The sequence below is a fragment of the Stegastes partitus genome, unplaced genomic scaffold (genome assembly GCF_000690725.1).
Source record: "Stegastes partitus isolate 25-593 unplaced genomic scaffold, Stegastes_partitus-1.0.2 Scaffold1246, whole genome shotgun sequence".
NCBI lineage: Eukaryota > Metazoa > Chordata > Actinopteri > Pomacentridae > Stegastes > Stegastes partitus.
Genome location: NW_007578977.1, coordinates 66,634 through 87,095, shown reverse-complemented (window position 1 = coordinate 87,095; position 20,462 = coordinate 66,634). Strand labels below are relative to the sequence as shown.

The 20,462-nt window shown below is 41.7% G+C and overlaps 1 protein-coding gene across 2 annotated transcripts in view; it reads left to right on the top strand.

The window, feature by feature from the left end:
- Positions 1–20,462, top strand: part of mgat5 (alpha-1,6-mannosylglycoprotein 6-beta-N-acetylglucosaminyltransferase) — a 92,011-nt gene that overhangs the window by 9,741 nt on the left and 61,808 nt on the right. Inside the window, exons 2-3 of one of the 2 annotated variants that reach the window (XM_008297769.1) lie at positions 4,487–4,972; positions 9,737–9,901. In XM_008297769.1, coding sequence (XP_008295991.1) covers positions 4,732–4,972; positions 9,737–9,901 — 406 coding nt within the window. In that variant the 5' untranslated portion in view covers positions 4,487–4,731. Of the gene's footprint in view, positions 1–4,483; positions 4,973–9,736; positions 9,902–20,462 lie in introns of both variants that reach the window. The other variant, XM_008297768.1, reaches the window with a different exon arrangement.

Below are 20,462 nucleotides of genomic sequence, written 5' to 3'. Positions count from 1 at the left end.
ACCAGAGCGCACTGCCAGCCTTTTTCCTGCCCTCCTCCACCAGAGTCCCAAGCAATGAGAGACATCCGATGTTATCAGCGCTGCAGATTGCACAGAGCTATACTGCCAAGGGCTTGTGTCATGAATTCGCAGTGAAGTGCAGAAATTTTATTTTTCCTCCCTGTTATGCACACATCACAAAACAGATTAGACTGTGGTGAATATAACAAAAAAAGATAGAGGGATTTTCACTTGTCTTCATTTCAGACATGTATGTCCCTGCTTTGTTCAAAATGTATAAAAAGATCTCTGTCCATACAGAAAACAAACACGAGCCTTTGTCCTAAATGACTGAACAATTATGGTGTGTCATAACCTGCTGTGAGATTCCAGCCCTGTTGGAAGCTGCTTGCAGCTGTCTCTGACCTATTTATGAAGCTGATGGATGTAAGGTGAAAAGAGCCTTTTGTGTGGCTGCCTTTTGTATTTCTTGGGAAGGTGCTGATGATTTTCTTTCGACTATTTGGTGCTCATGTAACCATCGTCGCTTTAGGTGCAGGAAAAAAACATTGCTAGACACATTAGAGTCAAAACAGGTGAGACGTTTAGTTGTTTCGGTCAAGTTAATGTCTTTTTTTTTTTTGTGCGAAGTGTTGCATTCATGCCAGCTGTGGTCCTGACCTGGTTAGAGCTGCTTTGAAAGAGCATAAGAAAGACGCAGTTCAAAAGCAAGGCTGCAGAAATCCCCTCCCCACACTTAGCCTCATTTACAGCTACAGTGGTTGAATGCAGATGAGAGAACATCTAACATCTTTTCTCTTTTGGCTTGATTATGTGCTGGAAAGATTTTTTTTTTTTTAGTTGTTGTTCCTTAACGCCTAAAGCCAGAAGCATTTATTTAGCTTAGCATAGATTGCCTAGAGGTTGTCAGTTAAGACTTGTTGAACTATTTAACAGCTTCCAAAGTGCTGCAGGGCTGTCTCATCCTGGATTAAGAGCAATAGTTTGATGGTTAAAGCCAAATGTGTTGTTAGTGGTACGATTGTGTTCAATCAGCAGTAACGGTAGCGAGGATTAAAAAAAAAAAAAAAAAGCATATTGCAGTTTAGCTTGGTACGGTTGTCTCGCAGATCTCAGAAGCTGTTCTCACAATCGAGAAAAGGGAAGTATGTCATGATTAGAAATGTCTTTTTTTTAAACTATATAAATAATAGGACTGCAGTTGGTAGCACTGTTGTCTCGCAGCAAGAAGGTCGCCGGTTTGCATCCCGGTGGGGGCACTGGGATCTTTCTGCGTGGAGTTTGCATGTTCTCCCCGTGCAGCGTGGGTTCTCTCCGGGTTCTCTGACTTTCTCCCACACAGTCCAAAAACATGCTGAGCTTAATTGGTGATTGTCCATAGGCGTGAATGTGAGTGTGCTTGGTTGTCTGTCTCTAAGTGTAGCCCTGTGATAGACTGGTGACCTGTCCAGGGTGTCCCCTACATTCGCCCTGAGTAGGCTGGGATAGACTCCAGCCCCCCCGCGACCCTAATGAGGATTAAGTGGTGTATAGATAATGGGTGGATGGATGGATGGATGGAATATGAATAATAATATAGCCGCCTGTTGAGAAAATCTTAGTTGTTTATTTACAGCATTGATGAGAAAATACAATGTCTGCACACTGTTGCACTGATAATATGGATGCTGCAACTGTTGCTGTACATATTTATCTACAGGAAGTCGTACATTAAGGCTGAGTGAGATGAAGAAATCATGTTGTGATTACACAGATATAGTGTCATTTTTTTCATTCCTTTTCTGCAGATTTTTTTGGCTGGGACATCACTGTAGCACTGCAATGCTTAATTATTATTGATAGTTTATCACACAGTTTATTTTTATGAACAAAACTGCAGCTCCTGTGATTTTATTGCATTTGGACAGATTTGAATTGCTCAGCCCTGCAGTACATTAACGAGAAGTTTGTGTCTTTGTGATTTGAAAATCTGCACAATCAAGCTCTTTGTTTCAAATGTTGCATGTCCAGAAGTGCAGCCACTAACTAACCCTAACCATAAAAAAATAGATGCTTGTCTCAAAGAGATGCTGTGCGCTGATATCTACATACACAGATCCCCAATGTAGCACATATTAAAGTGTATGTTTGTTTGCTTGTCCGTGTGCAAATCCGCTGCTGTCCGTAGCCACATATGTGCATTTCTATTTTCCAAATTGCACTCCATCTGGTTGGTCTGGGGCTACAGGCAAGTGATTGGCTCTACTCCAGCTCAGATAGTGGTGGTGTTTCACCTGAAGCTGTTCGGTGTCTGCCAAAAAACATTTGAAGAAAAATAGCATTTCAATCGTGAACAGCGTCGGTAAAGGAAACAAATGGGTCAGTGGTTGTTCTGAACTTCTCTTACTCGCACTAACCTTGTTTCCGTGTTTTTGCGTCGTGCTTCAAGCTGTTCAACTGTTTGCTTCAAATTCACACAACAGTTAAATGGCAGCCAGGCGACTGTTTCCTCACCGTACAGATTATTCAGTAGTTTACCTGATCAGGGATCAGCCTCGGATGCATTTAAACATTTACACCTGGCTAAAGCGTGTTTCATATTTCAGCCTGTCTTGAATGTGTTTTGAATTAAATATTCTCTGATTCCAACTTGTAAAATGTTAATCTTTTGCAGCCTTTCTCTGTTTTATATATTCAAATTGAAAAAAATAACAGTGTTTGAGTTTTGGACTGATGCTGTAGACCGTAGGCATTTTCCTATTTTCTGGCATTTTTTAAACTAATAAATCAAGCAATTGATTGGCAATTAAAATGACTATATATATATTAAATAATAAATGCATTAAATACAAAAGCTTGTATCCTGCTGTGAACAACAAATTAAGTGAAACTGAGCTTGACTAATTCAACCTGTCCTTGACCTTTTCCCTCCTACAGATTTTACCTTCAGTGAGAATAAATGAGTAACTGTGTGACCTTTAGTTTACATCTCAAACATGCTGTACATACACATGTTCATCCACACTCACAGTCCAAGAGGGAAAGGTTTCTTCATTTATCTAGAAGGAAAGCCTTGTGAACATTTTAGAAAAAAAAAAAGTCAAAATACAACACCAGAAAGACAGATTATTTAACATTCTGTTTGTGTTCTCACTTGTCAGTGAGGAAGATAAATTGTAGTCTATCCAAATGTTTGTATTTTGACGGGACTATACACGGTATTGCATTAATTCCATACATCAATCATAAACATCCCACTGACTGGATTAAACAAGACTGCTCTGTGGAGCCTTTATTTCAAGAGTCAGAAAAGCGTTGAACTTGAATGACTTTGGAAGAACTTATCATGTTTTGTCATTCCCACAATCTATTACACTATACTCAACATATATATTTTAGTTGGACATAGCCCATGTAATAGTTTTAATGTCTTGTTTTCCGTGTGTAAAACATTTAAATTCATGCATTATTGACACTACAAGGTAAGAAGTGTTCCCTGCAGGCTGACTGTACTGTATGCCTGCATTCAGCCTCTCCTATCGAGTCAAATTAACAGTTTGGTGCATCACCGTACTGCATGCATACCGTAGGAGCCTCCACACACAGCAACCTTCAGTTAGGATACAGTATGCCTCTGTGCTCTGTGGTCTGCTGCAGTTATAAACTGGCTGCTCTGCTTAAAGTAACAGGCAGAGCTGGAGAGCTGCACTGCGCTCATTTCTAACACCTCCTGTGTGCTCGCCCATTCATGGCTGGTTTCTCATTCGCTAGAAACTATTCAAATAAACTGTACGATGCTTACCTGGATTGGTTTTCAGCAGCCGTAATGTTGTGCGGTCATGCTTAATCACTTCTAGTGTTTGGCTTTCGGCTGTGAAATTGTGTCTCATCCTTTGAAAATCCATTGGTTTTCTGCAGAATCAAACTCACACTTCTCTCAGTTCAGCCTCAGTGGAGCATTATTTTATACAGCAGGGCATTTTTCTCTGCTCTGCATCTGCTTGAAAGAAATACTTCAAGATTACATTTTGGTACTGCAACAATTCACCTCTTCATTTTAGTGAACTGACAAAAAATTATTGTGAATTTAGCCAGTTTCCATAAGTAAATCATCTTTGAAGTCATTGTTGGGAAAAAAGGGTCACAGATATGAGGATTTGTTGCTCTTTTGTCTTCAATGTGACTAATTAATTATGGAATTAGTCATATAATAATTATATGACTAGTTAATTGTATATGTTTGCATTTATTGCCTGGACTTAGTGACAATTTCCTTTTTTTTTTTTTTTTTTTTTACCAGTAGTTGTAAACTAATCAATCAATCTGTGGTTGCACCCAAAGTTATGACTGAAGCTGCTGACTCACTCTCAGCTATCAGGGTTCTTATGGCAATCTTGTACAAGAGGGATTGGGTTGGGAGCGGGAACTCCCTCATTATCTGTGTTTAGCAAACCCACCAACTAACCACTTGTCTCTCCTTCCTTTTTGTTTGTCTTTTCTGCAGCAGGATGCAGTAGGCCGGACCCAGTCCCCTGAGATGTTACTAAGCTATGAGGATGGGTCAGAGAAAGAAGTCACGCCGGTGAGGCGAACAAGCCGTCCACCACCCCTGAAAAGCTACCGCAGCTACACGAACTGACACAGCCATGCCCCGCCTGCCCTCCTGATTTTCCTCCCCAACCTCTGCACCTTCCCTTGGTTGAATTACAGTCACAGCATCCCATCCGACCCCCCCCTCCCCGTCAAGTCAGCATGGCTACACCTTTCTTGTGGAAGCTGTCATCCCAGAAGCTGGGCTTCTTTCTGGTCAGCTTTGGCTTCATCTGGGGCATGATGCTGTTGCATTTCACCATCCAGCAACGAGCCAGCCATGAGAACAGTGCTGTGCTGCGGCAGCAGATCCTGGACCTCAGCAAGCGCTACATCAAAGCGCTGGCTGAGGAGAACCAGAGTGTCATGGATGGGCCATATGTGGGAACCATGACAGCTTATGGTGAGTATACCACTCTGTGAGGGTGTGTGTCCATTCGTGTTTTGTTTTTTTTTTCCTGACAGAAAAGCTCGGGCAGAGACACTTCATCAAAAATACACTCCTACGCTGGAGGGTTTTGTCAATATCTTGACAACATATCACCACTCTTACAACTGTTGTATGGTAGATCTGATTAGTTGCTTGAAAGGGAGCGACAATGAAGAGACCAGTGCCTTTCTGAAGTATTCAGAGACTTTCAACTAGAAGTGCCTTGAGTGGCTGCACAAACGACTGTGGCCACATACACACTCTGCTCACTGGGAACAATTGAAAAACAGATGCTGGTGCTCAGAGAGGATATGCTGTATGGACACTCAGCCTAATTGAGGTTTATGTATAGTAATTGCTATGCTGCTGTCAGGGAACAGGACTGATGCTTTTACATTAACGTCAAGAAGTTTTGTACGCACATATTCTTTTCAGCAAGGTCAGGATGTGTTCTCAAGTCATGCAAACACTCATACACAACTACAAAAAAACAACACAGTCACTCTTCTGCTTCAGTTATAGCAAAATGCCTTACGCCTATCAGTAGGGCTAATGTTTCATGAGAATAACAACAAATACCTGAAGTAGTCAGTAGTTATAGCCTGCTGAATGAGGAATGCACAGATTAAAAAGTTAACAGAATTAGTCTGTTAGCATAGCAAAAATAAATGTATTAATTTCTTTTATTTTCACAAGATTACAACCAGGCTATAGTAATCTTCTGTAAAGTCATTATATAATGTAATTCTTTGCTTTACCTCACTTTTTACGTCTTTCTTAAATTGGATAGAATGGTTCCACTTGTGTACCTCCAGTATTGGCTATCCTCAAAAAAAAACCTGTCTGGGAGATTTAAAGCTGATACAGCTGCATTGGAGCATAATACTGTAATAGCACAGGTCCAGAAGACCCATCAATAAGTTATTCATGCCATTAATAGACCTGTATGGCTCGATGGGAGGCTTCATTAGAAACCTGAGATTGGAATTGATTGTTCTCTAATGCTCAGAGAAACAACAGGATACAGTAAAGCTTCTGGAGATTAAATCAGCTCCCGGAGAAAGTAAAGCTGGACAATGCAAAGAAACAAGTGCACTGCTGGCTTAAGGTGCTTGTGCTTATTGAATGATAAATGCAAATTGTAGAAGTACCACCGTATGTAAACCACTGTCTGCATGCCCCTATACATAAAAAAAAAATAACTCGACAGTATCATCCAGGCAACTTTGAGGAAATCAAAACCTTAACTTCTGGAACATTATAGCCAATAATAAGAATTTTTTATTTTTTTTTTGTGCTACCTTAATTCCCCAAACTTATATCGGACATTCACCGAGGAGTTACTCTGAATCAATTTGGAGGTAAAGTGATCCGAGCTCCATCGATAGATTTTCCTGTAATATCAGCTAACGTTTCCAGGGAACAGATTCCTGTCCGGTTTGTTTTGTTCCCTTATATGATGGATTGATTTTCACGGTGCTGCAGCAGTCTGCTGACCGGCGTCCAGTATCACATCAAAATCCATTTCAAGTCCTTGATTAGATAGCGAGGCAGCAGAACGCTCTGTGCCTTCTGCGTTTGCCTTGATACGATTCACAACAAGTTTAAAGGCAAGCAGGGTTTCCTTCTTTACTACTTTAAAATGACCCATAAAATCCTAATGCATGCGAGTTTAATATTGTAGCTCCTGAAAGCTGATTTGGGACGCTTGCTTGCTTTATTAGTGGTGATAATTCTAAGAAACTCACCTGTTGAAAAGCAGCTTGCAGTCTCTCTTTTTATGCACAGCCAGATTTAGATACTTTGTGTTCGTGCCTTAAAGATTTTTGTGATTTAAGTCCAGCTAAATCACACTGTGATTAATTTTCCTTACTTAAGAATTAATTAGATTTAAACATAAATATGATAAGTCTTTAGTCCAAGAGAAAGCAGAACTCCACCGCAAGTGTCTTTTCGCTTGAAGCCATATCGAGGACGCTTGTCACACCGTCTTCTGACAAGGATATGACATTTCCCACTCCTCCCATCCTGAAACTGATCCACGCAGCTGTGTGTGACGAGCAACCCGACACCATGTCTTGTTGCTACAGCGCAGGACACTCGCTATTGTGGATTTCTTTTGTGCCGTGGAAACATATCACACTTGTGCTCTCTGCCACGGCCTCCTCCGCAGGGCCAATCTCAGAATTGAGAAGAACCTGGCTGTAGTGTAAGCTTACACATATTGTTGGTCTAATCCTCTTCGTCCTCTCTTGGGCAGAAGGTCATTGCGTCTTCCTCCTGTGTCTGTCTGCTGCTTGTTATATTATGTCTGACCGACATGGAGTCCACTGCCAGGCTGGGTTAAGACTCGCCTTATGGATGACAGTAAACAATGGAGATCACCGATGAACGCCTCGGGCTTATGCTCCTGTGAAATCACTCCTTTTTAATGCTCATTAGCTTAATGAAAAATCCCCAGGTCACCGTGCATCCAGATTAATTTGACACTGTTGTTAAAAGTGGAGTGAAGTTCAGTGTGTTTACCGCTTGAGGTTTTGTTTTGCTACTGCATCACCTGCCTAAGAAATATTGAGACAAGCAGAAATGTGTCCCCAGGTGTGCTATTACTCATTGGGTTACCTGGCAGTGTTATTAGTGCACAAGCGGACAAGTGGAAGCGTTGTTCACAGACCCATGAATACCTTTCTAACACACCGGCTAATGAAGGTCTCTGACTCAAAACCTCACATTTAATTACTGCGAAGTGTGCAGAGGGTGGTTTTGGACATTTCTCATTTGTTGCCCTCAGCAGAGAAGGATGCATAGCAGTTTATTGTCCACACATTTTTATTCATATAAAGAATTTACAGAAAAAAATATTTGTTGTGTAGGAGTTAATCAAGACTTTTGATAAAGACCAATCTATTTTTTATGTTTTATGAACCGCAAATGAATTTCTAAAAATTTGGACACAATTATGCATCATCTTGGGGGATGTTTTGAACAAATTTGTAAGCTTATTTATCTTCCTCCCTCCTATTGCAAAGCATATCAACTAAAGTGCAGAGTGAGATAATAAACAAGCCCAGTCAATCTTTGTAGTATTCAGCTTGATGTCAGTGGACATACAGTAATCCTGTGTTACTCAAGTCAACATAGGGGAGCATTAACTCAATCCTCACCCCTTTGATTCTATAATAGCTTGGCAAGGCCGCTGCACCAAAGCTTTCCATTTGGCTTCTTTCTGGTATCGCTGTGCTGCTCTCTGTACATCTGCTCCTCCCAGCGCACACAGCTCGTCCAAATCAGACAAACGCTCTGGCCTTTTCTCTTCCCACGAATCAGGCTGGTGCTCCGTGCCAGGCCTCGTTGTGCCCTTGCCAATCTCTCTGACGTGATGAAAACTGGCGTGTCAAATGCATCACGTCGCGGGGAAAAGTGCCGCTCGCATGTGATAGACAAGTGGCAATTATCATCATCTGAGGAGCGCAAGCGTGAGCCTCTCTCGACATGTAAGCCGATGTATGAATAATGCAGCATGCTGTGGGTTTGATGATTATCAGTGAGCTCATAGCCGATGACAAATGTCATTATATTATATTTGCTGTTATACTCAATATACAGCAGCATGAAACAACTTAACATTTCTCTGTAAATGCCATTGCAATTGCTGCAGGTGAAAGTATCAGACAAATGACACAATAAATAAGGCCAAAAAATGCCGTGCCTTAACAATGTGACAGTGCCATTTTTGAACGGATGCCCTATCCGTCTCATTACTGGTCAGCAATCTTCCTGCTCGTTCTACCGTTGGTTGTGTCCTATGCAGATAAGTGCTCACGGAGGAAAAGATGCCCACGGAAATGCAAAGACCCAAATTAAAAAGCAAGGTCACTTCCAGAGATGCAGTGGCTCTGGGTTTACATTTAAATGAGCCTCGAGCTGAGCGCCTCAAATCTCAATGACTTGTTGTGGAGGGAAATGAAGTGTCCCCGGCCGTACGTTTTCAGACATCGCTGAGCAACGTTCCCCAGACTACAGGCTGCGGCTTAAATGTCATGCATGTGTTCACTGTAATGGCAAGAATGCTGCTAATAAAAAAAAAAAAAAAGAAGCCTTTTTCTCATTTAGAATCTGCTAATGAGATACAGAGAAATTTACAAGACCAAAAACATCTGTAATTAATTTCATATGCTCTCTTGAGCAGTCTTAAGCTTAAACCTAATTATGTGTATATTGTATGTGCTAAAAAATACCACTTGGCCCCGATGGAACTATCTCAGTCACTGATAGATAGACTTCCCTGACATTTGAAACAGATATTCATGGTTGTAAGAGGATGGATCCATATGAATTGAAATCAATCAGAGAATCAGAATGGATGAAGAGTAAGAACCAAAATCGATAAACAGAGCCAGAATAGTTAAAATACAATTAACAAATAGTTCAAATAAACCAGCAAAGCATTAACATCATAACATTGTGAGCTACTAGCACGGCCGTAGACTCTTGTTATCCTGCTACTGTATCATGCTTTTGTTAATAAATTGGCAAGAACAGTTTAAAAGGTTGATTTTGGCAGCATAAAGTGAAAAAAAAAAAAACCCAACCACCACACACGCATGATAAAATCTGGCATAACTTCATGCGCTCTGCCCTGAAGCCCTACAAAGCACCTGACAGAGCCTCACTTGCCAGATATTTCTTTATATTTGTTACTGGCGAGGAAATGAAGCCTCCGTTTCCTGCTTGCAGACTTGAAGAAGACCCTGGCAGTGCTGCTGGATAACATCATGCTGAGGCTGGGCAAGCTGGAGTCCAAGGTGGAGAACATCTACAACGGCACGGGGGGAAACCTGACCAACGGTACCAGCACTGCCACACCCAGTGCCACGAACTCCGAAAAAGTCAACGTAGCAGGTACGTGCTGCATTCTAAGCTTTTAAACAAGTGTGCATTCAAAATCAGGAATCTTGTTTCCTTGCCATTTAGAAAACGAATAAATTCATCTATCCACAGACTCACGCCTTTAGAAACCTTGTTGCTTAGTGTATCGTGAACATACAGTGAACTGAAGAAATGAGGATGAGCTAATCATTAAGCATGAAAACAGAGTATTTCTTTAAGATTCCTGAGTGAATAACTTTACCGAGGCAAACAACTCGCTAAACTTTGCCAGCATCGCACAGCTCACTCCACGCACTTTATTGGACCAGACCGCATCCTTGGACATGATTCAAATAAGGCCTCTGTTCACGCTGCATGACCCTTTTATTAGTTTTCATTGATTTTCCTGCCAGCTTTCAGATGATGAATTCAGCCCAGTTGAGCGAACGAGGTGTTGGTTTTTCCTGAGTCCCTGGGAAAAGTGGAGTCTACAGTATACTCCGAAGCAATATATGCACAGTTAGATTGGACTGATTGAGCCGTACAAAGACGCATTTGAATAAACTCATTTCTAATGTCAGTTAAATTTAGCAAACGACGATGCGACCTTGACTTGAATTTTTTTTTTTAATAGTTGATCTGATGGGCGTATGAAAGTGACAGATCTTTGTCGATGCAATTGACGTCATAGGCAGCCAACAGACTTTCAGAATGACTCGAAAAACCTAGTTTCTCTTTTACAGCTTTCTCTTGTGTTACCAGAGAACCACATCCTTTCACAACTGTGTGGTGTCTCTGTCCTTCATCTGCCTGATGTTAAAACAAACATGCAGTCTGCTTTACTTTGTCTTTGAAAGGTTGCCTTTGCCTCTTGCTGTCCGATCCTCAAAGTGCTTGTCACTTCTCCTAATATCAGTATTTGTCCATCGACAGAGCTTTAAGGTAATGTAATCAAACGTGTGTATTCAGGGCTTTTCAAAAGGATATTAATTGTTTGAAATAAGTAGAGTAACAGTTGTCATTTAAGCTCGAACATTCATTAATCAAAGGAAAAATAACAATGTTCACTGGGTTGGACTATTAAATATGAATATTTTCTTAATTTCCCAATCTTTGTAGCTCTTTGTAGGTCTTTGGGCTTGAACAAAACAGGACATTTGAGGGACATTATTCAGAATTTTATTTGATAGAACAAGCAATGAATCAATTTATCAAGAAAATGATCAGCTGCTTAATCACTAATGAAAATAAGTGGCTGTGGTATAAAAGTTACCAGGTGTTGCGTATTAAGCTCACATATGAATACAGGAACAAAAACAGAAGAGTAATCAACATAATAATATACGGTAAGTGAATTTGGCAGCCTGGTTTCCTCAGACGTGGTGTACAGGAAGGATTTTCTGGCAGCCGGCGTCTGCTCTGAGTCCAGCCATTGTGGACAGTAGAAATGAGACACTTATCTCATATACCATTGTCGAGGCACTGTTGGCTTGAGCTCCTGTGTTCCGGAGTAGCCAGACCTGTGACACGTGTCAATAAACTCGCACCCCCCCCCGCTCACTGTAAACCTCCAGCGGTACCCTTGAGAGACAACATTTGGATCCTGAATGCAGGTCGAGCTGACAAAGCGGCAACCCACGTCTCTCTTGGCACTGAACTAAAAGCCCCGGCACTCCAGAGTCTCTATTGGAGCATGTCTCCTGTCTTGGAGTGGGTGGCAGGCAGCGCCGTTGCCAGCTCCACTACTGCTCCTCCCTGACTGGAACGCAATTACAGAGATAAGAATCTGGACAGTGAGGGGAACACGCCTGCCTTTCAGAGAGGCTGCTATCAAGATGGAGCTGAGCAGCAGCCCTGGGACTGCACTGTTTCCACCTCGATTGTATAAATTTTCTTAGCCAAGGACTCAAGTCAGGCTTCCATCTTACATTTAGGCCAGATTTCAACCAAATTTCCAGAAAATCTGCATAAAAATGTGAGCTAATGCATTGTTTCATTCATTGGTGTTTGGCCAGACAAACCGTTTGTGGCGCTTAATTGTACAGTTGGGAGCCAAAAGAAGAGGACACAAAACAACTGAGTTCATTAAAAACAGAAAATAGCTCTAGCTAGTGTTAATGCACAGTGACTTCCTGGGCGCCATCGCACTTTTACCTGTCAGGGTTGAAACTGTTCTAGGAAACCTACTCATCTCGCTCCTCCTGCTCCTTAAACTTTCAATATTCTCTCACTTTGGTGTGAAGAGACTGTTCAGCTCAGTGTCTGATCCCCGAAACCTGCAATTTAAATGACAGTATCCTCACTGTTGGGAGATGACACCGTGTAATTATTATTATTTTTCATTCTTGTTTTATTTTTTTTTACTTAAGAAATGCACAAACACAATTTAATGTTGTCCCTCTTTTAAATCCCCCATTGCACAAATACAGTCGAGGCTATTTTTGAAAGGAAAACATTCATGAACGTTTCAAATGTTTGGGGACACGAAGCCTCTGATGACTCAATCCTGTAAATACAGTTGGCAAAAATCAGAGTTTAGTGCCAGACATACCTGTTTGCTGGCATCCTCTGACTTCATTGTAACCCGCAGATTCTAGACTGGTTCATCAGGAATTGGACAACACACCCTCAAGTGTCACACTGAGCCTTACGCTGATGTGTCAGCAATGTAACGGCAACACTTTGTCCAACTTCTTTCCTGCTTCTTGCTGCTGTTGATGTGAACTACCAGCTGTGTACACATTGTGGAGCTTCTTTCTCAGTTATTAATCATCTCATAAAAAATGTGGCCTGCTCTCATCGCTTTACTTGCAAGCTCCGTTGTGTACAGTGCTGTAAAACCCACACTGGAAGTTTGAGGAATCAGTGTTAACACGCCACGTTTGCTGCAGTGCTGGCGCTGTCTATTCAGAGGAACAGCTTCGGCCTTGTGTTGCTTTTGCGTTTAGCCAAGGACAACAGGCGCAGAAACCCCGCGCAGGATCAAAACAACTCGATCCGGCCTTGCTTGCTGCTTAGCAGGAGGCAGATGGGACCGGGTCCAACAGCAGTCTGTGACGCCTTGTCTTGCCGTGTCTCGCTGATGTGGCTAATCAGCCTTCCCCCGGCAGCGTTTCATCTGTGGTCCGGCCCGGTGGCGTGGAATCTATGTAATCTCCTCCTACACGCACGTATACAAACACACACAAAGACCCAGGCGTGGAGACAGATGTAATGAATGGTCAGGCGGTGATTTGCAGCCATCTAGCTGCCCCTCGCTCTCTCTCTTTCTCCATTTCGTTCCCTCTGCGATATATTTCTTCTCCCCTTGCTGGTGTTTAAGGTTATCAATGTTCCTTCCATCTCAGCCACACCGATGTTTGGCTGATTTACGGCTCCTTTTTTTTCTTTTTTTTTTTTTTCTGTAAACAGAGACGCTTGCGTTCACAGCTCAGGGCATCTTCACTGCTTTGTCTCTTTCAGCTATTGATCCGCTAGCGTCTCTATTTGCCATTCACTGTGAAAGATGAGATCCAAGGCCTCAATGTCAACAAAGAAAAGGGACAAGGACAGTGTTTCTGCTGGGGATTGGAGCTGACCTGCTTACTGCATGATTTTGCTGGTCCTTGTTTTTTTATTTTCTTTTTTAGCTGACATCGTTGCTTGTCCAAAACAATTTGGAGGAGAACTTTCTTTCCTGAAATATTGAATCTATATATGTCGGGTATCCAATCACCATACAATTACCATTTTAATACTGAAATCTATCTTGGATTTGGAGCAGAGTCCGTGGGCTCCCATTATGTTCTGGAAGGCCTGTTTACTCATTCGGTATACAGATCAATACTAATAAAGTACACACATGCACACAATCCCGCTCGCTGCTAATAAGTTGCTGAGAGATGCTGTCCACTCCCACACACTTTTAAACACTTGCATGAATCCTGACACTCATCACCCTGCAGTCTACTGTACAATGAGTAGCAGCATAATTGAAGCCAGAATTACAATCGATCATTTCCCAGATGTGGTGATTTACAGTATTGCGCTGTGTTTTCATTTCACCTTTGCTCATCTCGTTGTTTTGGAACAGTGACCTTGTGAATAGATGAAGATACTGAAAGAAAAAGATGAATTATTGATATCCATTTTAGTTTTCCTTCCAGTTTGAATTTGTAATTGTTAGTCCTGGCTGATTTGACCTGATTTGCAATGACGAATACGTTGTGTTTCCAGTGGCTCCTTCACACTCACAAAAAAACACTTTCGCCACTTGTGTGTACAGCAGTGGCCGTAGGAAATGTTAGCTTTGTAGCACAATGTAAAGAGAGTTAAATTCTCCCAACTTGTTCATACACGTTGAATCCAGAGCGGGAATGCAAGACTCTGCCATGAACAGTCGGCTGCTCTGTAGACGTTTAATTTTGTAATTACCAAATGAGCTTTAACAGCATCAAAATGGGGTTTGACTACAGTAAAATCATCCATCCATCCATTTTCTACACACCGCTTAATCCTCATGAGGGTCATGGGGGGCTGGAGTCTATCCCAGCCGACTTAGGGTGAAGGCAGGGGACACCCTGGACAGGTCACCAGTCTATCAGAGGGCTACACTTAGAGACAGACAACCAAGCACACTCACATTCACACCTATGGACAATTTAGAATCACCAATTAACCTCAACATGTTTTTGGACTGTGTGGGAGGAAGCCGGAGAACCCGGAGAGAACCCACGCTGCACGGGGAGAACATGGAGACTCCCACCGGGACGCGAACCGACAACCTTCTTGCTGCGAGGCAACAGTACAGTAAAATCATACACATTAAAATTCTAAGGTCCACGTCTAACTTTCAACAGTAGCCATTTTGTAGGATGTGTGTGGGATAGGAGCGCCTCCACGGAGTTCAGCCTTTAATAATGCCTATCATTCTCTTTTTTTTTTTTACAACAATTAATCAATTAATTAATTGATGAATTATTCAATTCACCATCAAATATTAAATTACCTTTCTCAACCCCAAGCAGTCTCTGGGCGTTGTTACATTTTTACTCACTGTGGGCTCATTTTTAACTCCAATATAACGTCGTGTGCCTCAATGGAAACAGCGCAGCCAAATATGTCTTCTGTGCAGTGTGACGCAGGCAAATGCCATAAATCATCTGATTTATCTTTTCATGAAAATTGGAAGATTGCTCCTAGTTTTACAATTTCTCCCTCTGATGAATGATTTAATTTTGGCAATTTAAAAATGTATGCCATGGGAAAAAAAAAAAAAAGAAAACCAAAAGGGAACATTTTAAAAACCTTTTTTCAAGTGCCCACAGCTGCTACCAGTAATTGAAAAATATTTTTCTACTTGGAATTTTAATTAGGTGGAGTAACACATGATTAGTTCAAGGACCATGCGGTTGAAAATCAGAAGGTCGCTCCTGGTTTCTCCCTGTAATGAATGATGTGGTTTTGGCAATTTAAAAAAACAAAAAACAAAAACATACCTTTTATTTATTATTTGTTCATACATATATAATAATTTTTAGGAAAAAAAAAATCTGATCCAGCTTCTTAAATGTGTTCTAGATACCAATGGAGAAAATAATCGACACTGAAAATATTTTCGATTGCAGCCTGGTTCTTTTTATTTCTTTCTGTTGACGTAGAACCAAGTATTCAGTGAGTTAAAACAAAGAGTGAAACCTGCGTGATGCACAGATCTGAACCTGCAGACCTGTTTTGATGCTTTTGATTTAGAGATCTGAAAGGAAAGTGTTTCTTCCCCCCCACCGGCTCCACATCTTTTGCTCACCTGCTTGTTCCAGAGCTTAACTTTGGACTGAACCCCTCCAGTACTTTCCCCCTCACACACACCGACGGGCAACAAGCACAGACAGGCTCCTCCACTGCGACCGTTGATTGTGTGTGTGCATATTTTCATTCGCATATGGTATCCATCGCCTCAAACTGTGCTGTGTACAGGAGTGTGAATTCTCTGCCTGTATCTTCTGCTGTGCTATCGCAGGTCCCTGAAGATCCCTCCCATATGGAGTGCATCAGATCTCTTATAGCAGCGTTGTAAACAAACGGCAAGAAGCTGCAGACAGCTTTCCGCCTGGCACTGCAGTGCATAAGAGCCCGAGAGTGCATCCTGAGGCATTGTTGACAGGGCTTGTGAGATCATCACGCAGCATGTGCTCTATCTTTCACATATTTATGCTTAAATCAGGCTGATTCCTGCTCTCCTGGAAGCAGAATTGAGAAAATATTCCCTCAGGACACAAGAGCTATAATATATACAACATATTCAAATGTAAGTCAGATGTGTCCATGTTAACTTCTGTTGTTTATCACAGAGACAGAAAGATAAACTCATGCTGCCTCACAGTTGTACAATTCATATCAAGGGATGCCAGCTGTCTGCTGCTGGACACAGCAGACTCTCTTTAAGGTAGTTTTGAGACGTCCTATTCTCATTTACTCCCAGGTAAATTGAAACCTTTTTTTAACCAAGCAAAGAGCAACAAAATATACAAGTAATGCTGCTTTGCTAAGACCCTAATTTAATTGCTTCAGTGCTCCCAATTAGCAACTGAAAGTCTACTGTTTGACCTTCAGGGTGCTGCTTGGAAAAAACAATAGTCCACCGACCAATGAAAGTGCTCCATCGCATCCTGAAAGTACTGTTTTCATGCAAAATCATATTCAATTTATCTAAATAGCAGAAGCAAACATGCATAATGGACGCTGTGGAATCGGAAACTGCCTGCAAAGAAATTGTGTTTTATTGAAAATGGAAAGTGCATTTAGCCCGCTTTTATAAGCTGTTGAGCTGTTTGATCCTAAGCTACAAATAATATCAAGCTCTTTAATGATTGGATTTTTGATTTTGACTGTGATATTATTTTATTAATTTGTTTTTTTTTTTTAATATTGATCATTTCTGACAAGTTTTAACTACCCATTTTAAAAAGACCACAAGAGAAAAGGTTTGTTCTGAATTTGATTACCTTACTTTGAATCCATTTCATTTACCAAGGCACTCAGGTATTTATTTTGTCCTAACATAGGAATGAAAAGCACATACAGGTAATTATATTTACACTGATGAAAAAATATGTACAGCTGAAGAAATGACCTTGAAACACATTAGAAAGCAGGTAAAGTCATCTTAATAGGTAGGTTAAGTTATTCAAGCTTAAAATAATTATGTTATTTCTTTCATATTTATGCATTTGAAACCATAACTACAAATGCTTGCTTCATCATGTGATGAAACAAAAAAAGTAGTGGATGGAAGAGGGCGTTTTTAATTCAAAACATGTTTCCTACAAATCTGTTTCTTCACCATTCGACTCCAGATGAGTTTAAAAAAACTGAGTTGAGGCCACTCTGAATTCACACACAAGGCCCCTGAACCTCAACATTCACACACCATCTCTTTTTTTTTTTCTACCCTTTTCAGCCTGGCTCAGCCCCCTTGGGCTTGTAGCGGATTGAGAAGGCCTGGGTGGAACGGGAGGAACATCTGGGGCTGACGCGCCATTGGCTGCGACACGTGCACCCCAGTTTTTCACCGTCTCAACTTCCCCCCGCTGCTTCTTCTGTAAATGTTTTGCAGGGGCTCGTCTAATTATGGGATTTCGAAAACATTGTGCAATTTCTGGGTGTGTTGTGGACCTTTTTTCCATTAGGGCTGTAGTGGGAACCCCAGTGTTTGAATGCACGAAGTAAATAAGAATAGTCTTTCTTGCTTGTCGTCTTTCTCATTGTATTCTGTGCCTCTCTTCACTGTCTCGTTTGTCCTTGCTCTCTGCATACTCCGTGGCTTTTTCCCTCTTTGTATGCTGCACTCTTTCTCCCTCTCTGCATCCTCTGTCCTCCATTGTCTCCTCTTTCTCTGTTCCAGTTTTGTTGTGTTGGCTTAAGCCGCTACCCCGGCCTCTTAAGACGTATAATCTGCGCTCACTCCTTCTACCAAATATCAACCATTTCCCCAGGCATAGCTTTTTATTATTGCTTTTTTATTTTTTTTTATTTTGAATGGACATGCAAACAGATTTGTACATAATATACGCAAACATCCACAACACATCCAGCCTCATCTTACATTCACTGCAGAGGATTTTTTTTTCTTCAAGCAAGAGTGGCAGGATCCACACCAGGCATATATTTACACACAGTGACTGATAAGTGTATAGTCTCACACACTTGTTCAGAGATGTGTTATGAGTTCACACATGCATTTAAACCAAAAAAAGGGAACTGCAATGTGAAGGTGTGATGATCTTCTGGTTCTTCCATGGCACAAGCTCTGTGGCTCTAAAGCTGCTTTTCTCATGAGAATGTTTTCAGCTCCACTGCAGTGTCTGTGACTTAAACTAGAGCAAACAAAGCAGTTTCTCACTCCTCTGTTTACAGGAAATGCATATGGCGAGCAGGTGGTCCAAAAACGTTTCCTTGTTTTAAGCCTTTCAGATGAAAGGGAACATTTCTATCGAACTAGTTTTTTTTTTTTTAGACTCAGCCGACAGATTAAGTCTCTCATTGCAATAACAAGTTCTTTGGTGACATGACGCCTCAAAGTGCAGCCAGTCTCACAGCCTCAACCAGCAGCTTTCCACCATTTGTTCGAATCAACAGTGGAACATTAGTCATAGTTCTGCAATCAAGGCTTTCTGGCAGCATTGTGTCCTCGCGCCGCTCTCGGTGCAAAATCTGCATCTTCCTCGTGGATATTTTCGTCGAGAACACTGGGCCGATCAGATTGCTCGAGCACAAAAGAGGGATTGATTACAGCCAGACTTTGCGGTCTGTGCAGCAGAGAAAGGGAGAGAAAGAGGAAACTCGACGTGGGCCGGAGATCGGGGCAACATGGGGGAAATTTGGGATTTGGTTTATTTGCCTCCAGGACTTTTCTGTGGAACACTTGTGTAGACCAGAGGCAGAGAGAGAGACGTGTTTCGACCATCTCCAGACACGTGCCCTTCACACTGGGAAGCCCCTCTGGTGTGTGTTATCCTGCTGTGTGCCTTCAGGTGGCGGGCAGGCCTACAGAAGCCCTTTAGTGTGTGTGTGTGTGTGTTTTCGCGGTAATATAATGTTTGGAGATTTCATCTGGAGCATACAATCGAACCTCACTGTGTACACAAACAGCTGTGGAGACAGAGAGCTGCGTATTGCTTGTTGATTGGGGGCTGAATTTTATGTCTGACCAGTGTCACATGACGTTTTATCTCCTGCTCCTCTAAGATATGCTGTCATGCAATTTCCTGTTCTGTTTGTGAGCTTTTCCCATTCTCCACTCCTGTCAGATTAGAAGATAAAAATGACAAGCAGGGTCCAGTTAAGGTCAATATTAATCATTTGCCTGCCATATTTAAGGTAAAACAGATTTATTGTTAGCATTCGAAAGCCCAACCGCACTGAACAACAGCATTTATCGGCTTCTTATGCTAGAACATGCTCATTGCTTGTTAAGGAGTCAGTTCATAATCAGGATTGCCAACTCTTGGCACAGTGACGCCCGGTGAGCAAATAAAAAACAGCCAAACTGAGCTGAACTTGTTCTCGTTGCTCCTCATTGATAGTCCCCGATCTCTCCACCTGCACAGCTGTTGGAGCTCTGCGGCTGCGACGTTCATCAGCCAGCCTGCCTCCTGTCTAATTGATGAGCTGCCGCTGAGACGTACACACACACACACACAAATACACATAAACTCACACGTCGATACATCTGCTTCTTCTCGCAAAGTGCATCTAAAATTAGTGTTTCTAAGCCAGTGGATCAGAGGACACGGTGATGGGGAAAAACTGCACTTTTCACCCTTGATTTTTTTTTTTCTACTTTTCAAAATTCAGAGGCATCTCCATGGTGACACTTTCCACATAATTTACTTCTGTTCAATACTGGAGTATCTCTGTTAAGAAATTTGCATCGTTGAGATCCTGGTATGCGGATTGTCACAAGCCTTTTCTCATATGCCAGTAAATTAAGTCACTTATTTAGGTTCCAACTGACCAAATTGTGTCACTGAAGCTGGGCCCTGGCATATTTCATAGTATCTGAAGGAAGGTTTTTTTTTTTTTTTTAGCTCAGAGTTCCTGAGAATAAAATCAATGAGCAATAGGGAGAGATGGGGAAAAGAAAGTGAGCAAAGTACACAAGAAAAAGAATAACACAAACCAGATGTAGCGTAAACCAGATGTCCTCAATCCAATTCTGGACTTGTCAAATGTCAGATTACCTCATGGACTTGCAGGGACGGAGAGGGAAAAATAACCCTCTGTGTGTGTGTGTGTGGACTAGCACATATTGTTCAGAGATGATGCTATTTAAGGGCTATCGAATGGCCAACAATGTGTGCTGGGAGCAGGCTAATGGTGACCTCAGTGCTGCGAGAGCCTCTTGGACATCTTATGCAAGTTTGAATGATCTCATCTGTTTTCTGCCTCTGGTTCTCTGAACATTTAATAACACCTCTTAATGTGCCTTTACCTCATTATTTTTAGTTTTATACGCTGTCCACCCTCAATTTGGATCATTTTACTTGTGCCGCTACTGCAAATGAACCCCTTTATCGTCTTCTATTTGATTGGGGTTGAAAGCACTTTGTGAATA